Source organism: Hemibagrus wyckioides, linkage group LG24 (assembly GCF_019097595.1).
Source record: "Hemibagrus wyckioides isolate EC202008001 linkage group LG24, SWU_Hwy_1.0, whole genome shotgun sequence".
Taxonomy (NCBI): domain Eukaryota; kingdom Metazoa; phylum Chordata; class Actinopteri; order Siluriformes; family Bagridae; genus Hemibagrus; species Hemibagrus wyckioides.
The window spans coordinates 4,434,727-4,446,649 of record NC_080733.1 but is presented as its reverse complement, the minus strand read 5'-3'; the positions used below and the strand labels follow the sequence as shown (position 1 = coordinate 4,446,649).

The window sequence follows — 11,923 nt, the reverse complement described above, 5'->3', positions numbered from 1 at the left end:
CAGTTTTTCAGTATAAGCTCAAAAAATGATGCACATCTGGAGCATGTGGCTCTTCAACAAACTGATACCACAAAGTTGGAAACGTGGTTGTACCGAACGATTTTTGTGCTGTAGCATTAAAGTTCATCTTCACTGGAGTGCAGAGGTGCAAAAGTTCCATCGTGACCATGCCCTTGTGCACAAGCCGAGCTCCAGGAAGAAGAACACGAGTGACCTGCATCTACGCACATCCCTGCAGAGCACTTTTTTTTTTTTTTTTCCTCATGACCTGGTTTATCAGGCTGCTCAGCATCTTGCTTCCGAATGAACGATTCCACACAGCTATTCTCCATAATGAATTAAGCTTTGTTACATTAATACCATTAAGCACAAATGGGTATCCATGGTCAGATGTCCCGATACTTTTGGAAATGTATGGGTTTTTAATACAATATACAGTAAGAGAGTGAGATAAGACAACACAGTAGACACGGACATCTTATTACAATGTAATATGAAATGTATGCACTGGGTATGAAAAAATTAGTAAGGTATTAACAGTATTAATATTTTACACTAGTTTAATTGTAATTGGTGTGCAGTGGGCGGGGCTTGTCCGATGACGTGGACTGGCCTTGATATTAAACCGTTATCTCCCTGTCCTGATAAGGGAGGATGTTAGGGGTTTGGTTTCTCATTTCTTCTCTCTCTCTTACTCCGTTTTTTTTTTTTTTTTTTGTATGCGCTCCATCTTAGACTTAATGGTGTAACCTCGACGTAAACCGGTACTTAAACCGGTACTTAAAGCCGCGATGATCGTCACGGCAGTTTGCTGAAATCTCGCGATATTTCCGGGATCTCGCCTGATCTTGCGAAGCGCGGTTGCACATCATTCCCGAGGAGACGACGACGTCTGGGTGGAGGGTCTCGAGGTGAGCTTCTTTCAGTCCTCACAGCCATGTTTACACGCGTCTGTTTACTCTTATGTACTCGTGTATAAGAAACTCGTTCGTTTTTGTACAACTTGTGTTTCAAGACAGGAACAAGCGAGCCTTCTGTGCTGCTTGTTTTTGTTGAGAGAGAGAGAGGGAGAGAGAGAGGGAGAGAGACTTCTAATGGAGAAAAAAGTGGCTGTGAAACGTGTTAGCACAGAGTCTGTGTGGAAATGCACTTCAGATGAATAAAGGAGACAACACTGGTTTGTCTGATATTTGGAAATGGTTTGAGGCTTCGTGCTAGCTCAATTATAGATAGATAGATAGATAGATAGATAGATAGATAGATAGATAGAAAGACAGAGAGAGAGAGAGAGAGACGGCGTCAAAGAGCTACATTGTATTCAGCAGTAGAGCGTTAGAGACAGGATACATAAAGTGCAAAACATTGTATTCAAGAATATCATTTAAAAATAAATGACTAATCCCCTCTCGGATGTCTTATTGAGAAAGATTTGTATTTAGGTCTCTCTCTCTCTCTCTCTCTCTCTCTCTCTCTCTTTTTGCAGTGCTAGTTTCAAATTTTCCATATTCAATACAGTCCACAGTTCCTCCTAAGAAGGATGCAACGTTTTGTGACTTCACCATACACCCATCCGCCGAAACCAAATAGGATCTCTGGATGCTTAATTAAGCCATGGTGAATCTCACACCCAAGCAGGCTGTAGAGTTTAGAGAGACCGGTTTGAAAGTGAGCGACAGTTCTGTGGGTGTCGAGCATCTCGTCTTGTTGTTAAGCATCACCTTTGTTTTATTTTTATTTATTCATCTCAGGATGCCGAGACTTTTTTCAGACCTCATTCCAAATGTATTGAGTGCAGATGAATTAGCAGACTTTCACTTTTACGTTCTGTGGGTTTCAGCGGCTTGTTGACGGAAAGGGAAAATGGACAGGCTGATTCGAGCTGACACGAAGAATAGACTAGTTGCTCTTCACAATCGTGATGACCTGACAAGCATCTCATAGGAAATCTTGAGGTGGGGGAGCTACAGCAATAGAAGACCACATTAGGTTCCACTTCTATCAGCCAAGAACAGAAATCTGAGGCTATCGTTGGCGCAAACTCTCTGAAACGACAGCTTCGGATTGAAAAAAAAAAAACGAAACAAAACATTGGCTTTTTCCACTTTCTGTGTGTCTGTGTCCATGATAGCCTCTCGTTCTTGGCCGACACTATGAGGAACAGGATGTGGTCTTCTGCTGTTGTAGTCCATCCACCTCGTGATGTGTTGAGAAACTCTAGAGACTGTTGTGTGTGAAAGAAATGCTCAGACTAGTCCATCTGTGAGGCTGAGGTGTTTCCCTTAACTTTTTCTAAACACCACAAGCCGTATTTGGACAGGATTAAATTTAATCAGGTTCTGAGCTAATTTCCTGTTCCACAGAATTTCCCGTTCCCTGTGTGGCTTTATTTCTGTCTCGTTCGGCCACGATGGTGTTTTTTCTCCTCCCTCCTCTGAGAAAGTCACATACCGAATTCCCAACTGTTTCTCACCAAACTCTGCGCTCGTCTGATCATTCAATTCCCAGATACACGTCTGTGATTTTCTATACAAATGTCAGGTCCTGTTGGAAAGGACAAAAAAAAAAAGATGTAAGATGACTGTGGTTACTTGCTGTATTTAATCTCGTAGCGTGTATCAGTGCCACTTCTCCTGATATCAGAAAGTCACAAAACAAAAAACAGATGCTTCCTGTGTATGTTTTGGTGCTGAGATAGTTTTACTGTCTGTGTGGAGTTTTGTATGTTTTCTCTGGTTTCCTTTACTGTTAAAAAACATGCAGGTAGGTGGACTGGTCACTCGAAATAGTCTCTAAGTGTGTGTGTGTTTGTGTGTGAATTCTCTGACCTTGCACCCTGTTTTCCTGGGACTGATTCTGAATGAATGTTTAATTATTCTCACTAGCGAATGTTAGACTAGTTTTCCAGGGTGTTAACATTAATGCCTATTATCATTTATTTAATTGTGTTAAATTTTTTTGTGTACATGAACAGTGTACTATGTAGGCTACCCTGCCACATGGAGCGAGGCTACAAAACTGAATTATCACCTCTCATGCACATTGCACTTCATTTCATTTTACACTCTGCTAGCTCGCTTGCTAAGCTGTAGCTGTGCAATTAGTAATTAGCTAGTTATAAACGATTTATTGCAGGTCCACAATGATTCTCTAAATCCACTGCCTCCAGGATTTCACGATTTTGCGATCGCAGAAATGAAAGCCGAAGAATTCCTCTGTGTGGCAATTAAAAAATGACCAAAAAACCCCCCCCAGAAACCTACATGATATTCTCTGAGGAGTTGGCCATTTTTTTTTTTTTGCACTTTCACAGATTTCACCAAGTCGAGTAGTTTTTCACAAAATAATACAAATTCTGAACAAAGGCGCAGCAAAATCGAGCGTTTTTTTTTGTCCGTAACAATCAGAAACATTCCCAGAGGGACCGTAAATCTCTTTGCATTGAATGCTGTATAATAAACAGAATAAAGAAACACAATAGTCCTGTTTATTTGGCGTCTCCATAAATTCCACGATCACACCCCTGAGATTTTATCCAGTAAGTGCGTGCTGCCGTTTTTTTTTTTTTTTTACGCGTAAAGCCTTAATGCCTATAAAACAGACTCTGAACGTGTGGCTGGAGAACGTTTGTATTAAAATCAGCCAAAGCAGCTTGAACTTTTAATCAGTTCAGAAACTTTTGAGTACAGTTAATCGTATAATCATCACAGCAGTAATCCAGTCTTTCTCCCACACCTTACTTCATTTCCTCTGGCTGAAAGGGCTTCAAGTCTTCCAATCTCACTGCTGTGTAGAGAAATATCATCTCAGGGTTAGACCTAGTTCAAGTAACACCAGCATACTATAACAGAGCTATGTAGGCGTCTCCAGTCATAGCCTTTAAATCATGTTTACTCTCGTCTGCTTGTGACTTTAGATGTTTGATTTCAAATTTTTCTTCTCTGCTTATGAAGCTTATAGATATATACAGGCTGAAAGGTTTATGTCTCACGTCTCTCTCATATACTCAGTAAGGCTGAATGTAATTCCACTGCAAAAGGATCCTCCTTGATTTTCTTTGCTTCTTCTTTATGGCTTCTCATCCAGATGGCTGATGGTGATATGGAGCTTCGGTGAGAATGGAACTGTCCAAACCAGACAAAATGGGCAAGACAAGGCTGTTCCGCATCTTTCTCATCCTGGGCTCTGTCTTCATGATCCTGCTGATCATCATCTACTGGGACGACGTGGGAGCCACACATTTTTACCTCCACACAACCATATCCGGACCTCATTCTTCCCGCCTCCCACCCGAGAGTAATGCCGCTTCCAAAAACAAAGCTGAGGAGGACAAGGAAGGCTCGTTCCTGGCCGACATCGACGCGTTCGTCAACCAGTTTCTGGAAGGCACGGCCGACCCTACGGAGCAAGTGAGAGCCGAGACGCCACCTGGCGACACTCGTAACCAATCCTCAGAAAAACCAGAAGAAAGATTCATCCCCAGGCGCGAGTGGAAGATCCACCTGACCCCGATCGCCGCAGAGAAGAAGCAAAGGCAGGACAGTAGGAAGCAGCTGATCCGTGACCTTTGCAGCAGCAACAGCAGCTTCGACTTCCCAGGCAAGAACCGGAGGTTCGATGACATCCCCAACAAGGAGCTGGACCACCTGATTGTAGACGACCGACACGGGATCATCTACTGCTACGTTCCCAAGGTGGCATGCACCAACTGGAAGCGCATCATGATCGTGCTCAGCGAGAGCCTGCTGGTGAACGGCGCACCCTACCAGGACCCTCTGGACATCCCTGTCGAACTCATCCACAACAGCAGCGTGCACTTTACCTTCAACAAGTTCTGGAAGCGCTACGGGAAGTTCTCTCGGCATCTGATGAAAATCAAGCTGAAGAAGTACACTAAGTTCCTGTTCATCCGAGACCCTTTTGTCCGTCTCATCTCGGCCTACCGCAACAAGTTCGAGCTGGAGAACGAGGACTTCTACAAGCGATTCGCCATGGTAATGCTGAAAAGATACGGCAACTACGTCGACCCTCCGGCGTCGGTGGCGGACGCTTTCGCCGCCGGAATCAAACCCACGTTTTCGAACTTTATTCAGTATCTGTTAGATCCGGACACAGAGAAAGAAATGCCGTTTAACGAGCACTGGAGGCAGATGCACCGCTTGTGCCACCCTTGCCAGATCAATTATGACTTTGTGGGAAAACTGGAGACGTTGGACGAGGACGCCGAGCATTTGTTACGGATCCTGCGCGTGGACAACGTCGTCCAGTTCCCAGCGAGTCATCACAACAGGACAGTCAGCAGCTGGGAGCAGGACTGGTTCGCCAACATACCATACGAATCACGCAGACAGTTGTACAAGCTCTACGAAGCTGACTTCAGACTGTTCGGCTATCCTAAACCCGAGAAGCTTTTACACGAGTGAAAATTTGTTTCCGGTCAGCAAAGTAGTCTCTTGCTGTGATTTATTTAACTGTAATTCATTCAGTTAATGGATAGAGGTTTTATTCATTCAATTTGATTCCTATTCCTTTATTTCTATGGGCAATGCTCCGGTTTTGCTTATCGCACAGGTATTATAAAAGGTTCATTAGAACATTATTAAGAGTGTTAAAAGTATTCAGAGTGCTGTATACAGATTCATACTTTATACCTTCTTCTAAAGACACGTCCCTCCGGCGCGAAGATTTGAGTCGCTGGTAATCAGTGTAGAAAATCACAACAGTAACAATATCTTATTTCACTTTTTCGTCCAGTATTTCTTTTTGTGTCCTCACTTAGCCGTCAATCAGGTTATTTTTTTTTTTCTCCCCCGTAAAGAATTATGCAGCTTGAACATACGACTGCTATGTTCTGCACATTTAGGGCCATGCACATAGAATCTGTAGAATATTTTTGTATTTTTGCTATTACACACATGAATATAAATATATACGTGTGTACAAGTGTGTGTGCAAGAGAAGCATTTATTTTGGACGAAGGAACTGTGAGCTTTTTAAAGGAAGGGAAAGGATTCACTGCACTCCTGTAGCATTGCAATCAAAAAAGAAAGAGAAACCCACGTCGTTGGCACTCGTTAAGCATCGCTTGGGTGTAGACATCACCTCGTTTTATTTTTAATTTTTATTTTTAATATCATTTGCATTTTCATTACCCACCTCAGGATGCCAAGACTTTTTCAGACCTCATTTAAAATGTATTAAGTGCAAATGGATTAGCAGACGTTTACTTTAACAGGAAAGCCGGAGCACTATTGGCTGTATGATGCACTGCACTCCACACAAGCCTTTTCTGTTATTGCTGTGTAATGAATCAGTGTTATTGAGCATCTTCTTTTTCTCTTTTTTAAAAAAGTATGTTCAATGTTTAATAGGCCTCAGTAGGACGTTTCTTTAAATCAAGTGAAGCGGCGAGGCTGACAGATCGGAGCTGGTGTTCTTTCCTGTCGTTGTCGCGTCTTTCCTTTCATCTTCTGCGTTCGTTCCTGCTTTGATACGAACGTCGGATCCCCTGGAAGCGAGCCTCGGCGTCTCTTTTATCGTCATCGATGCTAGCATGTGTGCCCTTTTTTTGTTAATTTGTGGAAAAGTTTCGCTTGTTCTGGTAATCGTGTCGCGTTCAGCGAATGATTCCAGGTTTGAGTTTGTTCTTGAAGCACAAATCTTTCTCCAAGGCCCTTAAAGAGTAAACACTTAACATTAGGCGCCCGGTTTGCTCTAGAACAAAGTAAGCTTGTTATTGAGTCTCTGTGGAAAGATTTGATGTGGAAAGTTTTCAGTCGCCATCGCGGTGTTTACACGTCGCGTTTTGCACATGGAATAGTCCGAGTACTGGACGAGAAAACGCTGTTTGTGAGAAACAGGAATTTCTTAGGGCCTCGGTGGAGCCGTGTACAGAGAGCAGGAGCATTACTAAGCACAGTGTGACTAGTAGGTCAGAGGATGAAGGTTGTGGTGTGTGCGCGTGTGTGTGTGTGTGTGTGTGTGTGTGTGCGCGCTCTTGTCCAAGCCTAAACCACCATCAGCAGCTGTACTGGAGGAGGCACTGCACCGGGTGCTAGCAGTGCCTTTCGTAAGATAAGAATAAAAAAAGTTTACACTAACAGAAATATGTATTATGTACAGGTATTTTTGTAAATGGAACAAATTTTTTTTGTTTTATTTGCTAGTTAAATGATAAAGTAATTTAAAAGTATTCAGTTCCGTCTCGTGTTATTTTAACCGTAAGATTTTATTTCCTGGCTGTATCGGTGAGATTTGTTTAGTTATCTATCTTTCCATCATTTCCACTGTTCCACTGTTATCTTAGCCACAGTTTACACAAACAATACAACACAACAGTTTAATGTCTGCACAGTATTTCCTGATGTTCTTTGTGCCACAGTGTTCACCGAGACGTCGACAGATAAACGACAGATTCGTGCTCTCTTGCTGGACGATGTGATTTTTACAGCAAAAAAAAAAAAAAAAAATGGATTCAGAGACCAAGGTTTTGTGTTTGCATGGAATTTGTTTATTTTAAGGGAAATCGTTGGGCTCGCGATCAAAAAGGCAATGTGTATTTCTTAATGTTGCATCAACCGAAAAAAACAACAAAAAAAACTTTTTCCAGTGTGCTGATCTGGAATGCAGGTTTGTATTTGGCTGGTGTTTTGTTTTTTTGTTTTTTTTTTAATTTATTACACTTTAATGATCTTTGTTATGCAATGTTGAAAGAACAAATAAAGCTTAATGCATGGTGCAAAACTGTGACTAAGTCTAATATTTATTTGACTCTTATTTTATTTTCTCTCTCTCTCTCTCTCTCACACACACACACACACAAATCAGCCATAACATTAAAACCACCTGCCTAATATTGTATAGGTCCTCCTTGTGCTTTCAAAACGGCTCTGGCTCGTAGAGGCATGGACTCCACAAGACCTGTGATGGTGTGCTGTGGTATTAAGACGTCAGCAGCAGTCCTGTAATTTGTGAGTTTTCGAACCTCTATGGATCTGACGTGTTTGTCCAGTACATCCCACAGATGCTTAATCAGACTAAAATCCATGAGGCATCACCTTGAACATTCCTGAGCAATGTCTTGCAGCATGGTAGGGAGCATTATCAGGCTGAACGATGGCACTGTCATTAGGGAACACCATTGTACTTGGTCTGCAACATTGCTCAGGTAGGTGCTACATGTCAAAGTAACATCCATGTGAATGCATGACCCAAGGTTTACCAAAAGAACATTACCCAGAGCTTCACACTTCCTCTGCTGGCTCATCTTTTTCCCATAGTGCATCCTGGTGCCGCCTCTTCCCCAGATAAGTGGCACACAGCCATCCACATGATGTAAAGGAAAGTGTGATTAATCAGACCATGTCTTGTTCTTCTAGTGCTCCATGGTCCAGTTCTGATGCTCACATGCCCATTGTAAGGCTTTCAGAGGTGTACAGGTCACTCTGAGGCTCTCTGCAGCTTTGTAAACAGCACGCTGTGATACTGTGTGTGTTCTGACTTCTGTCTATCAGAGGCAGCGTTTCTGCAATCTGTGCTACAGCAGCTCTTCAGGGAATCAGATCAGGCAGTTTAGTCTTCTCTCCATCTCTCCATCTAGCCTTATTTAATGAAGATAATTTAAAATATATATATATAATGTCTGAACATAAAAGGTGCACAGTTTGGCACAAAAACTCCTTCCCTTTACACTTTACCAAAAAAAAAAAAAACTTAGTTTTTAAAAATCTAAGGAGTTCAGAGAGACAAAAAACATTTTAAACATTTTTGTGTTATTTATTTATTTATTTATTTTTTATTTATTTGTTTGTTTGTTTTATGTAGAAATAATATATTGAGAACTACAAATCGAAGAAGTTCAGAGACACAAAAAATTTGAACTTTTTGTGTTATTTATTTATTTACTTGTTTGCTTGTTTGTTTGTTTGTTTTTATGTAGAAATAATATATTGAGAACTACAAATCGAAGAAGTTCAGAGACACAAAAAAATTTGAACTTTTTGTGTTATTTATTTATTTACTTGTTTGTTTGTTTGTTTTTATGTAGAAATAATATATTGAGAACTACAAATCTAAGGAGTTCAGGGACAAAACTTTTTATATTTTTATGTTATGTTATTTATTTATTTATTCATTTGTTTTTATTTATGTAGAAATAAAATATTCAGAACTACAAATCTAAGGAGTTCAGGGACAGAAAAACATTTTTAACTTTTTATTAATTTATTTGTTTGTTTGTTTGTTTGTTTGCTTGTTTGTTTTTATGTAGAAAAAAAATATTGAGATCTGCAATTCTGAAAAATAATAAGTTTATGTTAATAAACGTCTCAAGTACCATCTCAAGTGGTTCAGAGGTTATTTACATCTTATATTTTCCTGAAAGCCAAATAAAAGCGCTTTAAATTGGCTGGCCATAAATCAGAGGTGTAAGGCGTTTAATCTGGCTTTGTCTTTTCAGACCCGTTGACTGGGCAGTGTCTCATGTGTGTTTCATCACTCTGTCACTAGATGGCAGAGAAGCCCTTTATTCCTCCTCCTTCTACGTGCTCGTGAGTCTGCAGCAGCACTGATATAAATAAGATCTAATGGCTCACATTAAGTCAGACATTAATTCTCCCCCTGAGTGTTCCCAAGCCACATGTGAGATGTTCGATTCAGTTAAACCAGGGGTGTCCAGTCTTATCCAGAAAGGGCTGGTGTGGGTGCAGGCTTTCATTCCAACCAAGCAGAAGCTACACCTGATTCCAACTGGCTAATCAAGTGGTCTTGGCTTTCAGTGGATTCAGGTGTGGCTTCTGCTCAGTGGGAATGAAAGCCTGCAGCCACACCGGCCCTTTGCGGATAAGATTGGACACCCCTGAGTTAAACAGTCTGAGAGTTAAAAGGCACATTAGTGTCAGAAAATCGTAGAATTAGCCACAAGCTTGAAGATGCTCAGGATTGGATTTGAAGCGTAGCTCAGGGACGAGGGGGGCGTCACGTTTATCATTTACTCTGTGAAAGATTTAAACACAGGGCTGGTTTTAGGACCAATAATCAGATTCAATTTAGTTCTGAGCGTTTTAGGATGACAATTATCTGTAGGAAATGTCTTAGTCTGTCTGAGGAAGCAGCTGGTGGTTTTCTTCAGTGCTCCCAGGTTTAGTGGTTGTCAGACACACACACACACACACACACGCAGACGTTCACAGGTTCGCTCCACAAGACATCCTGAGGCTGAGTTCTTTTGGCTGTCTGAAAGGTCAGGGGATGGAGCACCATGCTGCGAGCCGTCTGGAGGAGACTCAACACACACAGCATTCCGCTTCTTACCTCATACACTTCCGATGATTCCTCTATTTGCCAAATACGGAACAATAAGGCTTACAGATTTGTTTTAGGATTTACTTTAGACAGAGAGCACAAACATGACCCATACTCTTCAATGTATGTGTTTTCTTTTTTCTGTGAAACTATATGTCCATGAAATAAAACATGAAGCCAGCTCTGTGTCCGAACCATTCCAGACATATCCGACATTATATAACCCCTAAGAAAAGGAAACATAAATAATCCTGCCGTTGATTGCTGCTTTTTTCCCCTTCACAATCAGTTATAAAAACAGTTTCAATCAGTCAGGACCGTGAGGGGTGAGGAACGATGATGTAGTGATTGTATCAAATCAGATTAAATCCCATCACTTTATTCTCACTTCCTTATAACCACTAGTGTACAGGCGGTGAAAATCTACACTGTGCTTTCTCTGTAACTGTGCAGAATCAAATACACACATGCAAATCACAGTACAGACAAAATATAACATCTGTAGAGTTCACATACAAATACACAAAGTACAGTACACAAGATACTATATACACAGTACACATACACACATAGGCTGTAGTGTACACATAGACAGTACACAACTATACACACACGCACACACGTGTACTCAATCACACACACATCTGTACTCAATTACACACACACCTGTACTCAATTACACACACACCTGTACTCAATTACACACACTTGTACTCAATCACACACACATCTGTACTCAATTACACACACCTGTACACAATCACACACACACACCTGTACGCAATCACACACACACATCTGTACTCAATCACACATACCTGTACACAATCACACACACACACCTGTACGCAATCACACACACACATCTGTACTGAATTACACACACCTGTACACAATCACACACACACACCTGTACGCAATCACACACACACATCTGTACTCAATCACACACACATCTGTACTCAATTACACACACACATCTGTACTCAATTACACACACACCTGTACTCAATTACACACACACCTGTACTCAATCACACACACACACCTGTACGCAATCACACACACACATCTGTACTCAATCACACATACCTGTACACAATCACACACACACACCTGTACGCAATCACACACACACATCTGTACTCAATTACACACACCTGTACACAATCACACACACACACCTGTACGCAATCACACACACACATCTGTACTCAATCACACACACATCTGTACTCAATTACACACACACCTGTACTCAATTACACACACACCTGTACTCAATCACACACACACACCTGTTCTCAATCACATACACCTGTTCTCAATCACACATACCTGTACTCAATCACACACACACACACACACACCTGTACTCAATCACACACACACACCTGTTCTCAATCACATACACCTGTTCTCAATCACTCATACCTGTACTCAATCACACACACACACACACACACACACACACACACCTGTACTCAATCACACACACCTGTTCTCAACCACACACACCTGTACACAATCACATACACCTGTTCTCAATCACTCATACCTGTACTCAATCACACACACACACACACACACCTGTACTCAATTACACACACCTGTACACAATCAC

At 41.4% G+C, this 11,923-nt stretch overlaps 1 protein-coding gene across 1 annotated transcript; it reads left to right on the top strand.

The window, feature by feature from the left end:
• The first annotated feature begins 751 nt into the window (after positions 1–751).
• chst12a (carbohydrate (chondroitin 4) sulfotransferase 12a) lies at positions 752–5,650 on the top strand. The gene is made up of 2 exons (XM_058378143.1): positions 752–911; positions 4,084–5,650. Exon 2 carries the CDS (start codon positions 4,116–4,118, stop codon positions 5,418–5,420), a length of 1,305 nt encoding a protein of 434 aa, XP_058234126.1. The 5' UTR covers positions 752–911; positions 4,084–4,115; the 3' UTR covers positions 5,421–5,650.
• Positions 5,651–11,923: the final 6,273 nt, after the last annotated feature.